The sequence below is a fragment of the Entelurus aequoreus genome, linkage group LG25, assembly GCF_033978785.1.
Source record: "Entelurus aequoreus isolate RoL-2023_Sb linkage group LG25, RoL_Eaeq_v1.1, whole genome shotgun sequence".
Taxonomy (NCBI): Eukaryota; Metazoa; Chordata; class Actinopteri; order Syngnathiformes; family Syngnathidae; genus Entelurus; species Entelurus aequoreus.
The window spans coordinates 13,225,129-13,252,568 of NC_084755.1; the positions used below are offsets into that span (position 1 = coordinate 13,225,129).

At 37.7% G+C, this 27,440-nt stretch overlaps 1 protein-coding gene across 1 annotated transcript in view; it reads left to right on the forward strand.

The window, feature by feature from the left end:
* The first annotated feature begins 12,947 nt into the window (after positions 1-12,947).
* Positions 12,948-27,440, forward strand: part of sdk2a (sidekick cell adhesion molecule 2a) — a 405,582-nt gene continuing 391,089 nt past the window's right edge. The window contains exons 1-2 of the mRNA XM_062036709.1: positions 12,948-13,027; positions 18,083-18,377. Of these exons, the coding sequence (XP_061892693.1) occupies positions 18,203-18,377 (175 nt within the window). The 5' untranslated portion in view covers positions 12,948-13,027; positions 18,083-18,202. The remainder of the gene's footprint in view (positions 13,028-18,082; positions 18,378-27,440) is intronic.

Consider the following 27,440-nt stretch of genomic DNA (forward strand, 5'->3'; position numbering starts at 1 on the left):
CTTCCCACTTACTGTCTGCAGACGCTCGTTTTTTTTCTATCGTCTCACAGCAGTTTGCTTGTATTTTTCATGTTTCCATTTGCACTGGCAGTTACGACCGTCTGCAGCAAAGAGCTGCCAGATGATCTGTTGCCAGGGAGGAGCCCGATTTTTGCCTGCGAGCCTTTCGCAGATGAGACATTAAGACGGATGCAGCAACACGACTCGGGCGCTCGAGAGAGTAGAACGCGGCCTCGCAGAAGGAAGCACATCCAATTAGGCGATCCGCGGCAGCAACGTGAGTGCAAATGTCAGCCGGGAGGAGCACAGACAATTAAGAGGGAAGCTAAAGAGAAAGGGCAAGGCTGGTTCTCGTCTTATCGTGAGAACTTGGTTGCTATTTTGTACTCTTCCTTGTGAAAAATGACACACGTTTCATGTCATTATTATCATAGGGTCCTTTTGTGTTCTGGGACCCGGCATACATGAGTGAGAGCCCTTGCAAATGAAGCTCATTTCAATCAAATCAGCGGAGCCGGTGCAAAGGGGCCGTCTGGTGAGAATGGGTGATGCGCATTTCTCATCTTTCCGGGAGATGAGCGTTTGTTTAGTGGCAATTTCATCAGCTGCTTCTGTCGAGATGAATTAGAGCAGGGGTCACCAACGCGGTGCCCGCGGGCACCAGGTAGCCCGTAAGGACCAGATGAGTAGCCCGCTGGCCTGTTCTAAAAATAGCTCAAATAGCAGCACTTACCATTTTTTAAATTGTATTTATTTACTAGCAAGCTGGTCTCGCTTTGCTCGACATTTTTAATTCTAAGAGAGACAAAACTCAAATAGAATTTGAAAATCCAAGAAAATATTTTAAAGACTTGGTCTTCACTCGTTTAAATAAATTCATTTATTTCTTTACTTTGCATCGTATAACTTTCAGAAAGACAATTTTAGAGAAAAAAATACAACCTTAAAAATGATTTTAGGATCTTTAAACACATATACCTATGCAATGCCAGGCTTCCCACTAACTGACATAGAAACAGGTAACAGATTTGGTGTCCAGTTCCAAGTGTCACATGATATATTTAAAAATTTGAGAGTTGACTTTTGTATTTTACATGAGTTATTATTTGTACAAACATGGTGCAAAGTAATTCATGATTTGTTCAAAAATGTTAGTGGCTAGCTAGTTAAAATGGGATATTGTGATTTCACAAGACTGTCTTAGAAGTGATCATTTGAAAATGTTCAATTTGAAAAATGTGCACTTAGAGAAAATATAAAAATAAAGTGTTGCATATTGATATTTATCTGTTTCTATATATATTTATTGTGATAAATCATTAAGATGATCAGTGTTTCCACAAAGGTAAATATCATTAATTATTAATAATAACATAGAGTTAAAGGTATTTAAGTGTGTATTAAACTGGTAGCCCTTCGAATTAATCAGTACCCAAGAAGTAGCTCTTGGTTTCAAAAAGGTTGGTGACCCCTGAATTAGAGCAACTCCATAAATTAAATATTATACGTATTGTCGCATAAAGTGAGTACAACCCTCTTTGCGAGGGACAATGCTGTAGAAATGAAACCTTCGAGTTGTCTGTGTGTAACTCGTGTAACCGTATAGTAATGTTTATGTTAGGCGCAAAACACAAGTTAGATTTGGTCTGACTAATTTAGCAAAGAAGCCCTTTTTGACACGGCCCGTGCGCATTCATCTGTGCGCTGAGCTGGGCGCACCTCCAAGAGCGCGCCAGGCGTGCGCCACTCCGGCTGCAGCAATCGGCTCAATTCACTTAGAACGATTTACTTAGCTCGGTTATTGCCGCCTTTACCGTATTGCGCTGACGTTTGGGGGCACACCTACAGGGACACTATTGAACCACTATTTAAGCTCCAGAAAAAGGCAATTATAATTATACATTATGCTCCATATAGAGCTCGTACCAATCTGGGGCCGTACTTATCAAGCTTCTCAGAATTACTCCTAAGAAGTCTGCTAAGAGTTGACTTAAGAGTAAATAAATTCTTCGCTGAAAGCTGCACTTAAAAGTTAGTTATCAAGCGTCTTACTCACACTTTCAGCAAAGTGTAGGACTGAATCTTAAGTGTCACACTCAGAGCTGAATTACGACATTACTATGTGCCGTAAACGGAATTTTAGGTGACGTCATTTCTGTGTCCATAGAAATGACCAATCACGGAAGGGAATCCGTTGTCTAAGAATAAAGAAATATCTTGGAAATATTTAATTGGACAATGGGAGTGTATATTTTGACAATAAACTACAAAATAATACAAAACAAACTAGTCCCCGCCGGCACTCACGCTACCGCTCCCTCTCTTCTCTTCTCTCGCCCACACACTCACTGACGTCACTCACCTCACGGCCACACACATACGCTACTGTCATAACATTTTCTTTCCAATTCATTAATTAGGCAACTGATTTGAAACTGGTGTGGGTGGCTCTATATATACTAGCCCACTGCAGCCACATGCAGAAATCAACATGGAATCGAAAAGTATTAAATCTGTGACAAAAATAATACCCGCTCTGTCTAAACGATACCGTTTGATCAGCTGCTCGTCATCAAACAATTCCAGGACATCGTTCCGCTCCCTGAATGTTCGCGCACGTCTCTCTCGCCTCAGTGCCATCCCCTGCTGGCAACTCCTAACCACTTAAGACACCTCTGAAGGTCTCTTAAATATCGTGGAGAGTAGGAGTGATTCTTAGACTTAAGAACATTGATAAAAAGCTTTTATTCTTAAGTTTGAGAGTAGGACTAAATTTCGCAAATTCTCAGGACTTAAGTGTAAAATGGCACTCTAAGAAGCTTGATAAGTACGGCCCCTGATCTGTTCATAATGAGTAATTTTCTTAAAGGCCTACTGAAACCCACTACTACCGACCACGCAGTCTGATAGTTTATAAATCAATGATGAACTCTTAACATTGCAACACATGCCAATACGGCCGGGTTAACTTATAAAGTGCAATTTTACATTTCCCATGAAACTTCCGGTTGAAAACGTCTATGTAAGATGACGTTTGCGTGTGACGTCAATGGTTGATGCGGAAGAATTGGGACACCCTTGTATCCCAATACAAACAGCTCTGTTTTCATCGCAAAATTCCAAATTGTGCTAATTCCACAGTATTCTGGACATCTGTGTTGGTGAATCTTTTGCAATTTGTTTAATGAACAATGGAGACTGCAAAGAAGAAAGCTGTAGGTGGGATCGGTGTATTAGCGGCTGGCTGCAGCAACACAACCGGGAGGACTTTGACTTGGATAGCAGACGCGCTATCCGACGCTAGCCGCCGACCGCATCGATGATCGGGTGAAGTCCTTCGTCGCACCGTCGATCGCTGGAACGCAGGTGAGCACGGGTGTTGATGAGCAGATGAGGGCTGGCTGGCGTAGGTGGATAGCTAATGTTTTTAGCATAGCTCTGTGAGGTACCGTAGCTAATTTAGCTTCAATGGCGTCGTTAGCAACAGCATTGTTAAGCTTCGCCAGGCTGGAAAGAATTAACCGTGTAGTTACAGGTCCATGGTTTAATAGTATTGTTGATTTTCTGTCTATCCTTCCAGTCAGGGGTTTATTTCTTTTGTTTCTATCTGCAGTTAAGCCCGATGCTATCACGTTAGCTCCGTAGCTAAAGAGCTTTGTCGTGGGGATAAAAGTCACTGTGAATGTCCATTTCGCGTTCTCGACTCTCATTTTCAAGAGGATGTAGTATATTATTAGAGTTCCAGTCGGACGGTTTTTCACAGGACACATTTCCGGTGTTGTTGTTTCCGGATGAGGAGATGCTGCTCCGTTATTGATTGAAGTAAAGTCTGAATGTCATTAAAACAGTTAGCTCCATCTTTTGACGCTTCTTCCACTCCCGTCCTTGCACGCTACACCGCTACAACAAAGATGACGGGGAGAAGACGCCGCCGAAGGTGAGCCACGTAAAAAATAATAATAATATGACTCCTTTAATGCGCCCTATAATCCGGTGCGCTTTATATATGAAAACAGATCAAAAATAGACCATTCATCAGCAGTGCGCCTTATAATCCGGTGCACCCTATGGTCCGGAAAATACGGTACTCCTCATCCCTGTTTCTGTGGTATGTTCTCACACACCGGCAACGTCCCACTTCTGTTGCAGCCTCTGATAATAAAGTCAATATTCCAAAAATATTGACTTGGCCCCTCTACAAAGCTGACATTTTCCCCACCTTTTTTTCTGAGTCACTGTTGTTGAAAAACACCACCAACGTGGGGGGGGGAAATGGTGAAACAATGTTGAAATTTACAGGCTGTGTAAAAATAGATATTTGACATTTTCATTAGTTTATATGTGTATGAAGCAGGGGCGGATTTGGCTTAGCGCAGCTGAGGGATGGATTTTTTTTTTTGCATTTGCAACAAGTTACAGACTACAATCGCTGGATTACACGTATCAATTAACATGCTTTAATGAAGCAAAATTATTATTATCCAATCATGTTTGGATTATTCCCATGTGGTGCAAAGCCTTCATATTAGAAGGGAGGGGGGAAACATTGTTAATGAGCAAGATGATTGTCATTGTGCATTTACGAGCATGTGCAATACAATTAGTTGTTTGTGCTAAATGACAAAATTAACAACAAAACAAACTATTGTCTTTCTCCCCACTTCTCATATAACCTTACCAGAAACTGACTAAGAATTAAACTTGCATTATACTGTACTACTCTCCAGGCATAGTTATACCCCATAACATTCTGATACATCATGGAGGTGAAATATGTTGTTATGCTGTCTTAATGTTGACGGAGCATTAGGGGATGCAATCGTTTTTGTAAGATTTCACAAAAAGCGCCCTGTTGTTAATCCATTTACGTTTTTAAAATACCATATTTTCCGGATTATAGAACGCACCGGTATTTAAGATGCATTCCCTAGATTTGATAAGAAAACAATATTTTTCCATATATTAGCCACATGTTGAGAAATTAATTATTTGCACAGAAAGATTTTGTAAATGTTTATTTACATACCTTAATTGTTTCCAAACGGTGTCTGTTAAATGGCAGTAAAACGGCTGAACAAACAAAACATAAGTCGTCATCATGGACCCACTAGCTGCCGAAGCTAGCTCTCCAATCAGCTAAACAGACTTCATGAGTCCACGGTGACGTCTTTGGGAATTTGCAGAGAAATTGTGAAACTGAAACAATACAAAAATAATGCCATTATAAGTTAAAAATAATAACACAGACACTTGTAAACGTGAAAGCATATTGGCTAATACTAACGACCCTAGCTTGACTACGTTACAATAACACGTACAATAATGCATGAAAACACTACTATCAAACACATGACGGTTTAGTAAATATGAATTGTTTTAGTTATATTGTAAAACTTGGAGTGATGAATGAAGAAACCATACGAGTAGAGACGCTATGGAGGACGAGTAGACGGAACGACACTTGTACTTCTGGTTCAAGGCACTAAACAGAAGGAAATGCTGTAGTCTTTCAACCCACAACACCCGCTGTAAGTAAACGCGTCCAAAAGATGACGCCATAGCACAAACAATAACACAACTTTTCAGTGTCTTTGTTGGTGTTTTATGAAATCTATGTGTCATAGTTATAAACCCCATACACCATAACATTCTGATATATCATGGGGGTGGAATATGTTGACGGAGCATTAGGGGGAGGCAATCGTTTTTGTAAGGTTTCACACAAAGCACACTGTTATTAATTGATCTACATTTTTAAGATACCATATTATATTATAAAGTGCACCGGTATTTAAGCCGCATTCCCTAAATTTTATAATAAAAATATATTTTTCCATATATTAGCCACACCGAACTACAAGGCGCAGATATATACGTTGTCAAATTAATTATTCACACAGAAAGGTTTTGTAAATGTTTATTTACATACCTTAATTGTTTCCAAACGGTGTCTGTTAAATGGCAGTAAAACGGCTGAACAAACAAAACATAAGTCGTCATCATGGACCCAGTAGCTGCCGAAGCTAGCTCTCCAATCAGCTAAACAGACTTCATGAGTCCACGGTGACATATTTGTGAATTTGCTGAGAATTTGTGAAACTGAAACAATACAAAAAAAATGCCGTTATAAGTTAATAATAATAACACCGACATTTGTAAACGTGAGAGCATATTGGCTAATACTAACGACCCTAGCTTGACTACGTTACAATAACACGTACAAATATGCATGAAAACACTACTATGAAACACCTGACTGTTTAGTAAATATGAATTGTTTTAGTTATATTGTAAAACTTGGAGTGATGAATGAAGAAACCATACGAGTACAAACGCTATGGAGGACGAGAAGACGGAACGACACTTGTACTTCTGGTTCAAGGCACTAAACAGAAGGAAATGCTGTAGTCTTTCAACCCACAACACCCGCTGTAAGTAAACGCGTCCAAAAGATGACGCCATAGCACAAACAATAACACAACTTTTCAGTGTCTTTGTTGGTGTTTTATGAAATATATGTGTCATAGTTATAAACCCCATACACCATAACATTCTGATATATCATGGGGGTGGAATATGTTGACGGAGCATTAGGGGGAGGCAATCGTTTTTGTAAGGTTTCACACAAAGCACACTGTTATTAATTGATCTACATTTTTAAGATACCATATTATATTATAAAGTGCACCGGTATTTAAGCCGCATTCCCTAAATTTTATAAGAAAAATATATTTTTCCATATATTAGCCACACCGAACTACAAGGCGCAGATATATACGTTGTGAAATTAATTATTCACACAGAAAGGTTTTGTAAATGTTTATTTACATACCTTAATTGTTTCCAAACGGTGTCTGTTAAATGGCAGTAAAACGGCTGAACAAACAAAACATAAGTCGTCATCATGGACCCAGTAGCTGCCGAAGCTAGCTCTCCAATCAGCTAAACAGACTTCATGAGTCCACGGTGACATATTTGTGAATTTGCTGAGAATTTGTGAAACTGAAACAATACAAAAAAAATGCTGTTATAAGTTAATAATAATAACACCGACATTTGTAAACGTGAAAGCATATTGGCTAATACTAACGACCCTAGCTTGACTATGTTACAATAACACGTACACATATGCATGAAAACACTACTATGAAACACCTGACGGTTTAGTAAATATGAATTGTTTTAGTTATATTGTAAAACTTAGACACGCTGCTTGGAGTGATGAATGAAGAAACCATACGAGTAGAAACGCTATGGAGGACGAGAGAAGACGGAACGACACTTGTACTTCTGGTTCAAGGCACTAAACAGAAGGAAATGCTGTAGTCTTTCAACCCACAACACCCGCTGTAAGTAAACTCGTCCAAAAGATGACGCCATAGCACAAACAATAACACAACTTTTCAGTGTCTTTGTTGGTGTTTTATGAAATCTATGTGTCATAGTTATAAACCCCATACACCATAACATTCTGATATATCATGGAGGTTAAATATGTTGATGGATTGGGGGGAAGTAATCGTTTTTGTAAGGTTTCACACAAAGTGCCCTGTTATTAATTCATCCACATTTTTAAGATACCATATTATATTATAAAGTGCACCGGTATTTAAGCCGCATTCCCTTGCATGTCACTATAAAGTTATATAAGCCTTGCTTGTTCAATATTCAATGCAAAACTTGTTTGGGTCTCTGTTAAAAGGTGAATTTGTTCAACCTTGGCCCGCGGCTTTGTTCAGTTTTAAATTTTGGCCCACTCTGTATTTGAGTTTGACACCCCTGCATTAATGCAAGGTATGCTTCTCTCTGCTTCTCCCATGCATGACTTGTAGCATCCGCCAACGTCTGTAAAACACTCAGAGGCTGAGCACCCCTGTGGCGCCGTCCCCTTGCAGCTTGCTAATGTCAACAGGTGGTGGTGGGGGATGCGGGGGTCGGAGACAAGACGGTGGCAATTTTCTTCCAGCGCTGCAACGAGGCTGAAGAGCAATCTGCCTGGCCTGAGAGTCTCATAATCAGCACATCATTACTGGGTGGGGGGCAGGGGCTGGGGGCACCGGGCGGGCGGCATATGTAAGCAGTGAGAGAAAAAAAAATGGCTACATGAAAAAGGCTGTTTCATGAGGTGACATCCCGGAAACTGAGCTCGCACCTGTTTTCACCACGGCTTTTACATGTTTGCTGCAGGTAAAGGGCACTCTGGCAAGTGTGATTGTGATCTTGTGGCGGCTAGTGTGGTTGTGCAGCAGTACACGTTGTGCAATCCTCACATTCCAACAATGCTTGAAGGGGAACTGCAAATTTCTTTTGGATGTTGCCCATAGTTCACAATCTATATGAGGGACAAGAACAGACGTCTTTTTTTAATGCATCAATGAGCCCATGGCCGCTCATCTCCTGCATGCTTCACTCCGGCGGCAGCAAGCATCTGCAAAAAATTAGCACTCAGCGCACCTGTGGTTAATGATCTCCTTGGGCTTCTTAAGCCATTGCAGACCTGCGTTCCGGGCCAGAACGTAATCTTCTGTTTGAGTACCGTAAGCTATCATCCAGCTCTATGCTCTCTGTGTTTTCTTTCCCGTGTTATTGATTGTCTCGTGTCCTCCTTGTCGCTCCGACTGCAGACCTCCGTTCCAGTGTTGACGAGCTGTGTGTCTCGTCATTTCTTGTTCCTCTGCTTCCCGGACTGCCTCTTGGATCTCCACCTCCCGCTTGGACCTCCTACGCCCTGCTATAGCCCCCGACTTCCTGCTTGTTTCACGGATCTATGAGCCTGCCCTGCCCCCTTTTTGGACTAGCCTCTCGCTCAACATTTAAGGTAACGCTCAACAGTTAATTCATACACATAGTCACACACACCATACACTCTCTTGGATTTTTGTCACACTACATTCTCTAGTTAGTTATATTATTGTTTGATTATTATACATATCCTAATATATATATATATATATATATATATATATATATATATATATATATATATATATATATATATATATATATATATATATATATATATATATATATATATATATATATACAGGTATATATATATATACAGGTATATATATATATATATATATATATATATATATATATATATATATATATATATATATATATATATATATATATATATATATATACAGGTATATATATATATACAGGTATATATATATATATATATATATATATATATATATATATATATATATATATATATATATATATATATATATATATATATATATATATACAGTGGGGCAAAAAAGTATTTAGTCAGCCACCCATTGACAATCAATGGGTGGCTGACTAAATACTTTTTTGCCCCACTGTATATATATATATATATATATATATATATATATATATATATATATATATATATATATATATATATATATATATATATATATATATATATATATATATATATATATATATATATATATATATATATATATATATGTATATATACACTACCGTTCAAAAGTTTGGGGTCACATTGAAATGTCCTTATTTTTTAATGAAAAGCACTGTACTTTTCAATGAAGATAACTTTAAACTAGTCTTCACTTTAAAGAAATACACTCTATACATTGATAATGTGGTAAATGACTATTCTAGCTGCAAATGTCTGGTTTTTGGTGCAATATCTACATAGGTGTATAGAGGCCCATTTCCAGCAACTATCACTCCAGTGTTCTAATGGCACAATGTGTTTGCTCATTGGCTCAGAAGGCTAATTGATGATTATAAAAAAACCTTGTGCAATCATGTTCACACATCTGAAAACAGTTTAGCTCGTTACAGAAGCTACAAAACTGACCTTCCTTTGAGCAGATTGAGTTTCTGGAGCATCACATTTGTGGGGTCAATTAAACGCTCAAAATGGCCAGAAAAAGAGAACTTTCATCTGAAACTCGACAGTCTATTCTTGTTCTTAGAAATGAAGGCTATTCCACAAAATTGTTTGGGTTACCCCAAACTTTTGAACAGTAGTGTATATGTATATATATACATATATATATATATATATATATATATATATATATATATATATATATATATATATATATATATATATATATATATATATATATATATATATATATATATATATATATAATAAAAACATATATACAGCTAAACTACGCCCCCCTTGTGTCTGTGCCGTCTACTCCTCCTAGTACACAACATTTTAAATCGTAAATAAACGCAAATAAAAGTCTACTTACAATGGAGTCAATGAGAGTTATGACGTCTTTGCGTCTATTCTGGGGGTCGGCAACCCATGGCTCTAGATGCCACATGTGGATCTTTAGCCTAGTCCCTCTCTGGAGCTTTTTCAAAAATGTATAAAAAATGGAAAAAGATGAAGGAAAAAATATATTTTTTGTTTTAATATGGTTTCTGTAGGAGGACAAACCTTCCTAATTGTTAGAAATCCCACTGTTTATATTAAACATGCTTCAGTGATTACAGACTATTTGGCAAGTGTCGTTTTGTCCTACTAATTTTGGCGGTCCTAGTGTTTACATCATAGGTGCCAAACTCATTTTAGATCGGGGGCCGCATGGAGAAAATTCTACTCCCATGTGGGCCGGACTGGTAAAATAACGACTGTCAAAAAGCAGCTTGAAGATGATCTGTAAAACATCATCTATGCAACATTTTGACCAAAGAACCACCATCACATGTTATGTAGACCACAAGGAAGTGTTTTACATTTAGAAAAATAAATAAAAATATGACTCTTTAATGCGCCCTATGTGCCTTACATATGAAAAAAGACCGAAAATAGACCATTCGTCGGCTGTTTATTTATTTTATGGAGAAATGTAGTTAATCATAGAACTAGCATTAAATGTTATTAAAAAAAGTATAGATTTTGAATCAAGAATCGTTTTGAATCGAGAATCGATGATGAATCGAATCTTTACCCCCAAGATCTGAATCGAATCATGCGGTGCCGAAAGATTTACAGCCCTGGTATTGACATCATCAGCTGGTGAGCTGCTTTCTCGCCTCAGAGCTCATGAAAGTGTATTCTAGATTACAAATAATGCCTCTCAACTGGATAGTAAAATGATGTGGACATACACTAATACGTTGAAGTTAGTACACTTTGACAGCCCCAAAAAATCTAAACGGGAATATATCAACATCCTGGCAGTGAGAGCAGACATTGTACAGTAAGTGATGTTTTATTATGTCCGTTGCATCTCATGAAGTCTGCAGTGAGTAACAATCAGTGATGTTGTCGATGGAAAAAGCAATCGTTGTCATGCGTTTGTGAAATTAATGTATGCTTAATATAGGCAAAGTATGTAAATATATTGTATTATGAATGTGCCTGGGACTACATATACTTACAGTGTCTATTTAAAACGTTGATGGAAGTGTTTGGATCTATTTTTAAGCATGTTATAGGCAGAATAGAGCCATAAGCTGTGAGGAACTCTATAGTGGTAGTTGTGACCCCAAGATGCAGGAAACAGGAGGACAATGTGCAGGTAAGAGTCTTTTATTATTGGCACACTGACAAAGCTTAACCTATTGTTACTATAACAATAAGGTTAATATAGTTGGTTTCTCTTTCCTCCCCTCCATTATTTTAAGTTATCATTACTAGAGATGTCCCATAATGTTTTTTTTGCCGATATCCGATATTCCGATATTGTCCAACTCTTAATTACCGATTCCGATATCAACCGATACGATATATACAGTCGTGGAATTGACACATTACTATGCCTAATTTTGTTGTGATGCCCCGCTGGATGCATTAAACAATGTGACAAGGTTTTCCAAAATAAATCAACTCAAGTTATGGAAAAAAAATGCCAACATGGCACTGCCATATTTATTATTGAAGTCACAAAGTACATGCCTCAAAACAGCAGCTTGGAATTTGGGACATTCTCTCCCTGAGAGAGCATGAGGAGGTTGAGGTGGGCGGGGTTGAGGTGTGGGGGGTAGCATGTGTTTGTCATTCTTGTTTGGTGTGGGTTCACAGTGTCGCGCATATTTGTAACAGTGTTTAAGTTGTTTATATGTCTACTCTGTGTGACCTGTATGGCTGTTGACCAAGTAGGAAAGGCATTCACTTGTGTGTGTGAAAAGCCGTAGATATTATGTGACTGGGCCGGCACGCAAAGGAAGTGCCTTTAAGGTTTATTGACGCTATACACTTCTACCTACGTCCGTGTACACAGCGGCGTTTTAAAAAGTCATACCTTTTTTTGAAACCGATATTACATTTCAAAGCATTTATCGGCCGATAATAATATAACATGCCTAATCATTACTTATATGTATTGTTGCATTTGAACAATTGTATTGTTGATAATAGAGGTAATTATTGTTATTATTCATTATCAATAGTACTATTTTTATTGGTCTTTTTATTGCTCCATTTGTAGCGTTTGCTTCTTTGCTATCACTTTTGCCATCATATTTGTAAATATCCTATTCGCTGATGTTGTTCTGTTGTTGTTGTTGTTGTTTATTTGCTGTTGTTTTTGTCTCTCTGTCGTATCCCCCTCTTGTCCCCGCAATTTCCCCCTCTGTCTTCCTTTTTTTTCTCTTTATATCCCCTCGTGCTCCGGCCCGGCTGCACCAAATAATAATATAAATCTATTTAATAAAGTCAAATACAAATAAGGCAACAAGAGAAGTATCCCACACTTCTCTTTTGTAAAGTACATTTGTACAGCCGATACGGGCATCTACATCAACTACAGATTTGCCTGAGTAGCTGGACAGGACAAAAACATCAAACAAATAAAATAAAATCAATGTTTTATTGTACTCAAAATAGGAGGAGCAGTCATGCCTGCAGCAAAAGGTCCTTAACATAATTAACCCTCGAGCCCTGACGGACAGGCGAGGCAGGCATAAATAGCAGCCTGATTGGCAACTGCAACCAGGTGTGCCAGGCTGCCAATCAGGGACAGGTGAGGGAAAGGAGCGGAACAAAAATAAGAGCGCTGACAAGTGACAGATCGTCTAAAAGGCATCGGTAAGTGGACTTTGGATTGAAGTGATTTACTAGTTAAAATGCATAAAAAAGAAAAACATATGTGTTTTACATAAGGATTGCAAATGATGGACAACATTCCAATAAAAGTGCACTTCCCCTTTAAGAGCTGGAAAGCTGCCCATCAAGTCCTTACTTTAAGCACGTTTATTTTTATTTAGTTTTGATTCAGACCAGAGTACCTGCAGCTCAACATAACGACACCCAAAGACGTGTTTTATGGCAGGAATGGTGGCAGCGCTGCCCTCTATGTATTTTTTAGTGGGTTGAAAAGGGCAACAAAGCAGATATTACACCTCATATATCCTCATGTGTTCATAGTGTAGCTCGGGGGTCAGCAACCCATGGCTCTGGAGCCACATGTGACTCTTTAGCGGCGCGTGGAGCTTTTTCAAAAATGTATGAAAATGGAAAAAAATATATATATGTTTTTTTGCTGTAATATGGTTTCTGTAGGAGGACAAACACGACACAAACTTTCCTAATTGTTAGAAAGCTCACTGTTTGATATGTTTGTGTTTATGTCTCATGACAAATTATCTGTATGGCTGCATTTCTTATAGTTGTTTGTGTGCCGTGTTGTTCCAGACCACAGCAAACGTTACTTAGCTTGCCAACGATTGTAATACATCTATTAAAAGAAGACAGCGTGCCGTTTCCTTTAACTTAGACACACACATCTATACCTTTGGCCATTCTAAGGAAGTAATTTCCAAGAGTTATTTCATCCTCTGAGAAGGTTTACTAATGTTTTCCGGTGTTGTACAAATATGTAGAACAAATTGTAAATTTAAACATTTCTGTCAACGAAGATTTGCGTGAGCCTGCGACAAATAGTCATTTTGATAGTAGGCTAATATAGCTAATATAGACACTTACATCATGTGTTGTATTCATTATAACACTTATGTAAGACTTTTAAAGTAATTTTGATACTAGGCTATAATAGCTAATATAGACACTTACATCATGTGTTGTATTCATTATAACACTTACTTATATAAGGCTTTTAAAGTAAGTTTGATAGTAGGCTAATATAGACACTTATGTCATGTGTTGTCTTCATTATAACACTTATATAAGACTTTTAAAGCCATTTTGATAGTAGGCTAATATAGCTAATGTAGACACGTACATCATGTGTTGTCTTCGTTATAACATTTATATAAGACTGTTAAAGTCATTTGATAGTAGGCTAATACAGCTAATATAGACACTTACGTCATGTGTTGCCTTCGTTATAACACTTATATAAGAGATTTGAAGTAATTTTGATAGTAAGCTAATATAGACACTTACATCATGTGTTGTCTTCATTATAACACTTACATAGGACTTTTAAAGTCATTTTGATAGTAGGCTAATATAGCTAATTAGCCACTTACATCATGTGTTGTCCTCGTTATAACACTTATACAAGACTTTTAAAGTCATTTTGATAGTAGGCTAAAATAGCTAATATAGACACTTACATCATGTGTTGTCTTCATTGCAACACTTACATAAGACGTTTAAAGTCATTTTGATAGTAGGCTAATATAGACACTTACATCATGTGTTGTCTTCATTATAACACTTATATACAACTTTGAAAGTCATTTTGATAGTAGGCTATTATAGCTTATATAGACACTTACATCATGTGTTGTCTTCGTTATAACACTTACATACGACATTTAAAGTAATTTTGATAGTAGGCTAATACAGACACTTAAATCATGTGTTGTCTTCGTTATAACACTTGCATAAGACTTTTAAAGTAATTTTGATAGAAGCCTAATATAGCTAATATAGACACTTACGTCATGTGTTGTCTTCATTATAACACTTACATGATACTTTTAAAGTAATTTTGATAGTAGGCAAATATAGACACTTACATCATGTGTTGTCTTTGTTATAACACTTATATACGACTTTTAAAGTCAGTTTGATAGTAGGCAAATATAGACACTTACGTCATGTGTTGCCTTCGTTATAACACTTATATAAGACTGTTAAAGTCATTTTGATAGTAGGCTAATATAGCTAATATAGACACCTACATCATGTGTGGTCTTCATTATAACACTTATATAAGACTGTTAAAGTCATTTCGATAGTAGGCTAATATAGCTAATATAGACACTTACATCATGTGTTGTCTTCATTATAACACTTATATACGACTTTGAAAGTCACTTTGATAGTAGCCTAATATAGCTAATATAGACACTTACATCATGTGTTGCCTTCATTATAACACTTATTTAAGAGTTTTGAAGTAATTTTGATAGTAAGCTAATATAGACACTTACATCATGTGTTGTCTTCATTATAACACTTACATAGGACTTTTAAAGTCATTTTGATAGTAGGCTAATATAGCTAATTAGCCACTTACATCATGTGTTGTCTTCGTTATAACACTTATATAAGACTTTTAAAGTCATTTTGATAGTAGGCTAATATAGCTAATATAGACACTTACATCACGTGTTACGTCTTCATTGCAACACTTACATAAGACGTTGAAAGTCATTTTGATAGTAGGCTAATATAGACACTTACATCATGTGTTGTCTTCATTATAACACTTACATAAGACATTTAAAGTAATTTTGATAGTAGGCTAATATAGACACTTAAATCATGTGTTGTCTTCGTTATAACACTTGCATAAGACTTTTAAAGTAATTTTGATAGTAGGCTAATATAGACACTTAAATCATGTGTTGTCTTCGTTATAACACTTGCATAAGACTTTTAAAGTAATTTTGATAGAAGCCTAATATAGCTAATATAGACACTTACGTCATGTGTTGTCTTCATTATAACACTTACATGATACTTTTAAAGTAATTTTGATAGTAGGCAAATATATACACTTACATCATGTGTTGTATTCATTATAACACTTATATAAGACTTTTAAAGTAATTTTGATAGTAGGCTAATATAGACACTTACATCATGTGTTGTCTTTGTTATAACACTTATATACGACTTTTAAAGTCAGTTTGATAGTAGGCTAATATAGACACTTACGTCATGTGTTGTCTTCGTTATAACACTTATATAAGACTGTTGAAGTCATTTTGATAGTAGGCTAATTTAGCTAATATAGACACTTACATCATGTGTTGCCTTCATTATAACACTTATTTAAGACTTTTGAAGTAATTTTGATAGTAAGCTAATACAGACACTTACATCATGCGTTGTCTTCATTATAACACTTACATAGGACTTTTAAAGTCATTTAGATAGTAGGCTAATATAGCTAATTAGCCACTTGCGTCATGTGTTGTCTTCATTATAATAATTATGTAAGATTTTTAAAGTAATTTTGATAGTAGGCTAATATAGACACTTACGTCATGTGTTGTCTTCATTATAACACTTTTATAAGACTTTTAAAGTCATTTTGATAGTAGGCTAATATAGACACGTCATGTGCTGTCTTCATTCTCACACTTACATGAGACTTTTAAAGTAATTTTGATAGTAGCCTAATATAGCTAATATAGACACTTACATCATGTGTTGTCTTCGTTATAACACGTATATAAGACTTTTAAAGTCATTTTGATAGTAGTCTAATATAGCTAATATAGACACTTACATCATGTGTTGCCTTCATTATAAAATTTTTATAAGACTTTTAAAGTCATTTTTATAGTAGGTTAATATTTATAATATAGACACTTACATCATGTGTTGCCTTCGTTGTAACACTTACATACGACTTTTAAAGTCATTTTGATAGTAGGCTAATATAGACACTTACGTCATGTGTTGTCTTCATTATAACACTTATATAAGACTTTTAAAGTCATTTTGATAGTAGCCTAATATAGCTAATATAGACACTTACATCATGTGTTGTCTTCGTTATAACACGTATATAAGACTTTTAAAGTCATTTTGATAGTAGTCTAATATAGCTAACATAGACACTTACATCATGTGTTGCCTTCATTATACAATTTTTATAAGACTTTTAAAGTCATTTTGATAGTAGGTTAATATTTATAATATAGACACTTACATCATGTGTTGTCTTCGTTGTAACACTTACATACGACTTTTAAAGTCATTTTGATGGTAGGCTAATATAGACACTTACGTCATGTGTTGTCTTCATTATAACACTTATATAAGACTTTTAAAGTCATTTTGATAGTAGCCTAATATAGCTAATATAGACACTTACATCATGTGTTGTCTTCGTTATAACACGTATATAAGACTTTTAAAGTCATTTTGATAGTAGTCTAATATAGCTAATATAGACACTTACATCATGTGTTGCCTTCATTATAAAATGTTTATAAGACTTTTAAAGTAATTTTGATAGTAGGCTAATATATCTAATATAGACACTTACCTCATGTGTTGTCTTCATTATAACACTTATATAAGACTTTTAAAGTCATTTTTATGGTAAGATAATATAGCTAATGGTGCCACCCTTATATCACTTATATAAGTATTTTCATTTTTTGCGGCTCCAGACCGATTACTCTTTTGTATTTGTGGTCCCAATATGGCTCTTTCAACATTGTTGATTTTTTATGTATTTATTTTTTTACTACCCACCATAGATTATATAATCTCCCCACAAAATCACCCCATTTTTTTTATCCTTGAAAAATATTTGTAAATACTTCATTTGTGATTTAGGTCATTTCCTCTCCAAATCCAAGCAAATCAATCACAGCCATCCAAATGGGAAGGGATGGATTTATTTACCACTTTCTGCCGCATGGTGGCAGTAAGGTACAGGCTCAAGTATGTCATCAAAAAAAACAAAACAGTTTAATTGTATGTAAGTCTGTAAAGAAATACCTTTTTAAAAAGGACAGTGGATTACTTTTAGTATGTTCAAGCTAACTGAATATTTTACTTGATAATTTAATAGTGGGCCATTTTTTTGTGTTGTGACAACTTATTTTGCAGACACCTTATGACGTCACAGTCCAGTCCCAATTCAGTTGGATTATGTGTGTGTGTGTGCGTGTGTGCGTGTGCCCGGTTCCTCTCCCTCATCACCAGTCTGACGCACAGGAGCAGCATCAGCATCATCATCATCATCATCATCACCATCAGCATCTTCCAGGACGCTTTCTTTCCCCGGGAGTGTGTGTGTGCGCGCGCAGCCACCCTCAGAGCAACATGTTTCCAGCCTGGGGACGCGGAAGGTGCACCGGCGGCGGGGGCTCGGCGGCGGCGGCACCGCATCAGCACCGGACCATGGCGGCGGCGACGTTTGCGTCCGGACGGGTCGGGAAGGTGTGGGTGTCCTGTTGGATTCTGCTGTCGGCGACGTGTTTCGGCGCCCGGGCTCAAGGTAAGATGCGCAACTCTTAAGTCTGTGTCATTTATTTTTTCCTTTTTTTTAATTTTTTTTTGGAATTAATTGACGTTAAAAGTCGTATTTGAAGGGTTCAAAAACAGCAGGTTATGAATGGAAGTTGTGAATTAACACTGCGATTTGATGACAATGGCCCCAATATTAGGTACACCTAATGAGATTGGGCATCCAATACAAATACTCCATTAGTCCAGTTCCAAATTCCGTTGGATAATGTGTGTGTGTGTGTGTGTGTGTGCGTGTGTGTGTGTGTGTGTGTGTGTGTGTGTGTCATTTGTATGCTTCTTTACTGTTGTGTTTATACTTTCCAGTGGTGCCATGTAGTGCACTGCATCACACTGGGAGGTGTCCCTAATAGTTTGTCCCTCTTGCATGGCAGTACGAGATGATTCATGCGTAAGTGGCCACTATAATTACAAACCAGTAAAGAAAAACTCCTTTCAAGGATGTTCCAATTGGGGGCTACTGCAGTTTGTCCTGAAACATCAATATTTCTAAGTCAGTCGTGCCATGTAGTGCACACTGGGAGGTGTCCCTAATAATTTGTCCTGTACAAGCTGATGCATGTGTAAGTGGCCCCTATAATAACAAACAGGTTAAGAAAATTTCCTTTTAAAGATGTTCCAATCGGGGCTACTGCAGTTTGTCCTGAAACATCAATATTTCTAAGTCAGTCGTGCCATGTAGTGCACTGCATCATACTGGGAGGTGTCCCTAATAGTTTGTCCCTCCTGCATGACAGTACGAGATGATGCATGTGTAAGTGGCCACTATAATAACAAACCAGTAAAGGAAAAACTCCTTTCAAGGATGTTCCAATTGGGGGCTACTGCCGTTTGTCCTGAAACAACAATATTTCTAAATAAGTGGTGGCATGTAGTGCACTGCATCATACTGGGAGGTGTCCCTAATAGTTTGTCCCTCCTGTACGAGACGATGCATGTGTAAGTGGCCACTATAATAACAAACCAGTAAAGGAAAAACTCCTTTCAAGGATGTTACAATTGGGGGCTACTGCCGTTTGTCCTGAAACAACAATATTTCTAAATAAGTGGTGGCATGTAGTGCACTGCATCATACTGGGAGGTGTCCCTAATAGTTTGTCCCTCCTGTACGAGATGATGCATGTGTAAGTGGCCACTATAATAACACACCAGTTGAGAAAAAGTGATTTCAGAGATGTTCCAATTGGGGCTACTGCAGTTGGTCCTGAAACAACAATAATTCTAAATAAGTGGTGCCATGTAGTGCACTGCATCACACTGGGAGGTGTCCCTAATAGTTTGTCCCCCTTGCATGGCAGTAGGAGATGATTCATGCGTAAGTGGCCACTATAATAACAAACCAGTAAAGGAAAAACTCCTTTCAAGGATGTTACAATTGGGGGCTACTGCCGTTTGTCCTGAAACAACAATATTTCTAAATAAGTGGTGGCATGTAGTGCACTGCATCATACTGGGAGGTGTCCCTAATAGTTTGTCCCTCCTGTACGAGATGATGCATGTGTAAGTGGCCACTATAATAACAAACCAGTTGAGAAAAAGTGATTTCAAAGATGTTCCAATTGGGCTACTGCAGTTTGTCCTGAAACAACAATATTTCTAAATAAGTAGTGCCATGTAGTGCACTGCATCATACTGGGAGGTGTCCCTAATAGTTTGTCCCTCCTGTACGACATGATGCATGTGTAAGTGGCCACTATAATAACAAACCAGTTGAGAAAAAGTGATTTCAAAGATGTTCCAATTGGGCTACTGCAGTTTGTCCTGAAACAACAATATTTCTAAGTCAGTCGTGCCATGTAGTGCACTGCATCATACTGGGAGGTGTCCCTAATAGTTTGTCCCTCCTGCATGACAGTACGAGATGATGCATGTGTAAGTGGCCACTATAATAACAAACCAGTAAAGAAAAACTCCTTTCAAGGATGTTACAATTGGGGGCTACTGCCGTTTGTCCTGAAACAACAATATTTCTAAGTAAGTGGTGCCATGTAGTGCACTGCATCATACTGGGAGGTGTCCCTAATAGTTTGTCCCTCCTGCATGGCAGTAGGAGATGATGCATGTGTAAGTGGCCACTATAATAACAAACCAGTAAAGGAAAAACTCATTTCAAGGATATTACAATTGGGGGCTACTGCCGTTTGTCCTGAAACAACAATATTTCTAAATAAGTGGTGGCATGTAGTGCACTGCATCATACTGGGAGGTGTCCCTAATAGTTTGTCCCTCCTGTACGAGACGATGCATGTGTAAGTGGCCACTATAATAACAAACCAGTTGAGAAAAAGTGATTTCAAAGATGTTCCAATTGGGGGCTACTGCAGTTTGTCCTGAAACAACAATATTTCTAAATAAGTGGTGCCATGTAGTGCACTGCATCATACTGGGAGGTGTCCCTAATAGTTTGTCCTGTACAAGCTGATGCATGTGTAAGTGGCCCATATAATAACAAACCGGTTAAGAAAATCTCCTTTTAAAGATGTTCCAATCGGGGCTACTGCAGTTTGTCCTGAAACAACAATATTTCTAAGTCAGTCGTGCCATGTAGTGCACTGCATCATACTGGGAGGTGTCCCTAATAGTTTGTCCCTCTTGCATGGCAGTACGAGATGATTCATGCGTAAGTGGCCACTATAATTACAAACCAGTAAAGAAAAACTCCTTTCAAGGATGTTACAATTGGGGGCTACTGCCGTTTGTCCTGAAACAACAATATTTCTAAGTAAGTGGTGCCATGTAGTGCACTGCATCATACTGGGAGGTGTCCCTAATAGTTTGTCCCTCCTGCATGGCAGTAGGAGATGATGCATGTGTAAGTGGCCACTATAATAACAAACCAGTAAAGGAAAAACTCATTTCAAGGATATTACAATTGGGGGCTACTGCCGTTTGTCCTGAAACAACAATATTTCTAAATAAGTGGTGGCATGTAGTGCACTGCATCATACTGGGAGGTGTCCCTAATAGTTTGTCCCTCCTGTACGAGACGATGCATGTGTAAGTGGCCACTATAATAACAAACCAGTTGAGAAAAAGTGATTTCAAAGATGTTCCAATTGGGGGCTACTGCAGTTTGTCCTGAAACAACAATATTTCTAAGTAAGTGGTGCCATGTAGTGCACTGCATCATACTGGGAGGTGTCCCTAATAGTTTGTCCTGTACAAGCTGATGCATGTGTAAGTGGCCCATATAATAACAAACCGGTTAAGAAAATCTCCTTTTAAAGATGTTCCAATCGGGGCTACTGCAGTTTGTCCTGAAACAACAATATTTCTAAGTCAGTCGTGCCATGTAGTGCACTGCATCATACTGGGAGGTGTCCCTAATAGTTTGTCCCTCTTGCATGGCAGTACGAGATGATTCATGCGTAAGTGGCCACTATAATTACAAACCAGTAAAGAAAAACTCCTTTCAAGGATGTTACAATTGGGGGCTACTGCCGTTTGTCCTGAAACAACAATATTTCTAAATAAGTGGTGGCATGTAGTGCACTGCATCACACTGGGAGGTGTCCCTAATAGTTTGTCCCTCCTGCATGGCAGTACGAGATGATGCATGTGTAAGTGGCCACTATAATAACAAACCAGTTGAGAAAAAGTGATTTCAAAATGTTCCAATTGGGGCTACTGCAGTTTGTCCTGAAACAACAATATTTCTAAGTAAGTGGTGCCATGTAGTGCACTGCATCATACTGGGAGGTGTCCCTAATAGTTTGTCCTGTACAAGCTGATGCATGTGTAAGTGGCCACTATAATAACAAACCGGTTAAGAAAATCTCCTTTTAAAGATGTTCCAATCGGGGCTACTGCAGTTTGTCCTGAAACAACAATATTTCTAAGTCAGTCGTGCCATGTAGTGCACTGCATCATACTGGGAGGTGTCCCTAATAGTTTGTCCCTCTTGCATGGCAGTAGGAGATGATTCATGCGTAAGTGGCCACTATAATAACAAACCAGTAAAGAAAAACTCCTTTCAAGGATGTTCCAATTGGGGGCTACTGCCGTTTGTCCTGAAACAACAATATTTCTAAGTAAGTGGTGCCATGTAGTGCACTGCATCATACTGGGAGGTGTCCCTAATAGTTTGTCCCTCCTGTACGAGATGATGCATGTGTAAGTGGCCACTATAATAACAAACCAGTTGAGAAAAAGTGATTTCAAAATGTTCCAATTGGGGCTACTGCAGTTTGTCCTGAAACAACAATATTTCTAAGTAAGTGGTGCCATGTAGTGCACTGCATCATACTGGGAGGTGTCCCTAATAGTTTGTCCTGTACAAGCTGATGCATGTGTAAGTGGCCACTATAATAACAAACCGGTTAAGAAAATCTCCTTTTAAAGATGTTCCAATCGGGGCTACTGCAGTTTGTCCTGAAACAACAATATTTCTAAGTCAGTCGTGCCATGTAGTGCACTGCATCATACTGGGAGGTGTCCCTAATAGTTTGTCCCTCCTGCATGACAGTACGAGATGATTCATGCGTAAGTGGCCACTATAATTACAAACCAGTAAAGAAAAACTCCTTTCAAGGATGTTCCAATTGGGGGCTACTGCCGTTTGTCCTGAAACAACAATATTTCTAAGTAAGTGGTGGCATGTAGTGCACTGCATCATACTGGGAGGTGTCCCTAATAGTTTGTCCCTCCTGTACGAGATGATGCATGTGTAAGTGGCCACTATAATAACAAACCAGTTGAGAAAAAGTGATTTCAAAGATGTTCCAATTGGGGCTACTGCAGTTTGTCCTAAAACAACAATATTTCTAAGTAAGTGGTGCCATGTAGTGCACTGCATCATACTGGGAGGTGTCCCTAATAGTTTGTCCCCCCCTGTACGAGATGATGCATGTGTAAGTGGCCACTATAATAACAAACCAGTTGAGAAAAAGTGATTTCAAAGATGTTCCAATTGGGGCTACTGCAGTTGGTCCTGAAACAACAATATTTCTAAATAAGTGGTGCCATGTAGTGCACTGCATCATACTGGGAGGTGTCCCTAATAGTTTGTCCTGTACAAGCTGATGCATGTGTAAGTGGCCACTATAATAACAAACCGGTTAAGAAAATCTCCTTTTAAAGATGTTCCAATCGGGGCTACTGCAGTTTGTCCTGAAACAACAATATTTCTAAGTCAGTCGTGCCATGTAGTGCACTGCATCATACTGGGAGGTGTCCCTAATAGTTTGTCCCTCCTGCATGACAGTACGAGATGATGCATGTGTAAGTGGCCACTATAATAACAAACCAGTAAGGAAAAACTCCTTTCAAGGATGTTCCAATTGGGGGCTACTGCCGTTTGTCCTGAAACAACAATATTTCTAAATAAGTGGTGCCATGTAGTGCACTGCATCATACTGGGAGGTGTCCCTAATAGTTTGTCCCTCCTGTACGAGATGATGCATGTGTAAGTGGCCACTATAATAACAAACCAGTTCAGAAAAACTCCTTTCAGCGATGTTCCAATAGGGGGCTACTGCAGTTTGTCCTGAAACAACAATATTTCTAAATAAGTGGTGCCATTTAGTGCACTGCATCATACTGGGAGGTGTCCCTAATAGTTTGTCCCTCTAGCACGAGATGATACATGTGTAAGTGGCCACTATAATAACAAACCGGTTAAGAAAATCTCCTTTTAAAGATGTTCTAATCTGGGCTACTGAAGTTTGTCCTGAAACAACAATATTTCTAAGTAAGTGGTGCCATGTAGTGCACTGCATCATACTGGGAGGTGTCCCTAATAATTTGTCCTGTACAAGCTGATGCATGTGTAAGTGGCCACTATAATAACAAACCGGTTAAGAAAATCTCCTTTTAAAGATGTTCCAATCGGGGCTACTGCAGTTTGTCCTGAAACATCAATATTTCTAAGTCAGTCGTGCCATGTAGTGCACTGCATCATACTGGGAGGTGTCCCTAATAGTTTGTCCCTCCTGCATGACAGTACGAGATGATGCATGTGTAAGTGGCCACTATAATAACAAACCAGTAAGGAAAAACTCCTTTCAAGGATGTTCCAATTGGGGGCTACTGCCGTTTGTCCTGAAACAACAATATTTCTAAATAAGTGGTGCCATGTAGTGCACTGCATCATACTGGGAGGTGTCCCTAATAGTTTGTCCCTCCTGTACGAGATGATGCATGTGTAAGTGGCCACTATAATAACAAACCAGTTCAGAAAAACTCCTTTCAGCGATGTTCCAATAGGGGGCTACTGCAGTTTGTCCTGAAACAACAATATTTCTAAATAAGTGGTGCCATTTAGTGCACTGCATCATACTGGGAGGTGTCCCTAATAGTTTGTCCCTCTAGCACGAGATGATACATGTGTAAGTGGCCACTATAATAACAAACCGGTTAAGAAAATCTCCTTTTAAAGATGTTCTAATCGGGGCTACTGAAGTTTGTCCTGAAACAACAATATTTCTAAGTAAGTGGTGCCATGTAGTGCACTGCATCATACTGGGAGGTGTCCCTAATAATTTGTCCTGTACAAGCTGATGCATGTGTAAGTGGCCCCTATAATAACAAACCGGTTAAGAAAATCTCCTTTTAAAGATGTTCCAATCGGGGCTACTGCAGTTTGTCCTGAAACATCAATATTTCTAAGTCAGTCGTGCCATGTAGTGCACTGCATCATACTGGGAGGTGTCCCTAATAGTTTGTCCCTCCTGCATGACAGTACGAGATGATGCATGTGTAAGTGGCCACTATAATAACTAACCAGTAAAGAAAAACTCCTTTCAAGGATGTTACAATTGGGGGCTACTGCCGTTTGTCCTGAAACAACAATATTTCTAAGTAAGTGGTGGCATGTAGTGCACTGCATCGTACTGGGAGGTGTCCCTAATAGTTTGTCCCTCCTGTACGAGACGATGCATGTGTAAGTGGCCACTATAATAACAAACCAGTTGAGAAAAAGTGATTTCAAAGATGTTCCAATTGGGGCTACTGCAGTTGGTCCTGAAACAACAATATTTCTAAGTAAGTGGTGCCATGTAGTGCACTGCATCATACTGGGAGGTGTCCCTAATAATTTGTCCTGTACAAGCTGATGCATGTGTAAGTGGCCACTATAATAACAAACCGGTTAAGAAAATCTCCTTTTAAAGATGTTCCAATCGGGGCTACTGCAGTTTGTCCTGAAACAACAATATTTCTAAGTCAGTCGTGCCATGTAGTGCACTGCATCATACTGGGAGGTGTCCCTAATAGTTTGTCCCTCCTGCATGACAGTACGAGATGATGCATGTGTAAGTGGCCACTATAATAACAAACCAGTAAAGGAAAAACTCCTTTCAAGGATGTTCCAATTGGGGTCTACTGCAGTTTGTCCTGAAACAACAATATTTCTAAATAAGTGGTGGCATGTAGTGCACTGCATCATACTGGGAGGTGTCCCAAATAGTTTGTCCCTCCTGTACGAGATGATGCATGTGTAAGTGGCCACTATAATAACAAACCAGTTGGGAAAAACTGATTTCAAAGCTGTTCCAATTGGGGGCTACTGCAGTTTGTCTTGAAACAACAATATTTCTAAGTAATGCACTGCATCGTACCGGGAAGTGTCCCTAATAGTTTGTCCCTCCTACATGACAGTAGGAGATGATACATGTGTAAGTGGCTGCTATAATAACAAACCAGTTCAGAAAAACTCCTTTCAGCGATGTTCCAATAGGGGGCTACTGCAGTTTGTCCTGAAACAACATTATTTCTAAGTAAGTGGTGCCATTTAGTGCACTGCATCATACTGGGAGGTGTCCCTAATAGTTTGTCCCTCTAGCACGAGATGATACATGTGTAAGTGGCCACTATAATAACAAACCGGTTAAGAAAATCTCCTTTTAAAGATGTTCTAATCGGGGCTACTGAAGTTTGTCCTGAAACAACAATATTTCTAAGTAAGTGGTGCCACGTAGTGCACTGCATCATACTGGGAGGTGTCCCTAATAGTTTGTCCCTCTATAGTACGAAATGATGCATGTGTAAGTGGCTGCTATAATAACAAACCAGTTAAGAAAAAACTCCTTTCAGAGATGTTCCAATCGGGGGCTACTGCAGTTTGTCCTGAAACAACAATATTTCTAAGTAAGAGGTGCCATGTAGTGCACTGCATCATACTGGGAGGTGTCCCTAACAGTTTGTCCCTCCAGTACGAGATGATACCATACCATGCCATACCAACACACAATACACATATACACACATACACACATATGACATATATATATATATATATATATATATATATATATATATATATATATATATATATATATATATATATATATATATATATATATGTATGTATATATATATATATGTGTATATATATATATATATATACATATATATATATATATATGTGTATGTATATATATATATATATATATATATATATATATATATATATATATATATGTATGTATATATATATATATGTGTATATATATATATATATATATACATATATATATATATATGTGTATGTATATATATATATGTATGTATATATATATATATATATATGTATGTATATATATATATATATATATATATATATATATGTATGTATGTATATATATATATATATATATATATATATATATATATATGTATGTATGTATGTATGTATGTATGTATGTATGTCGAGGTTTCTGTGGTTTATCCGTTATACAGTGCTCAATACAGGGGTAGAGCGGAATATACGTTGGGTCAGGAAAAAAACACAAGAGGCTATATCATCCATACAAGCCTGTTTCGTCAGGGAATTTTATTATCATAAAAAATCAGGGGATGTTATTATAATAAAATGGGAAAAAGGGAAACCTGCGAAACAGGCTTATAGGGATGATATAGCCTCTTGTGTTTTTGCCTGACCCAATACTGTAATACTGTATATATATATATATATATATATATATATATATATATATATATATATATATATATATATATATATATATATATATATATATACATACATGCAAATACAATTTAAGAGCAGTATCATAGATAAAAAGCAGTTAAAAAGCTA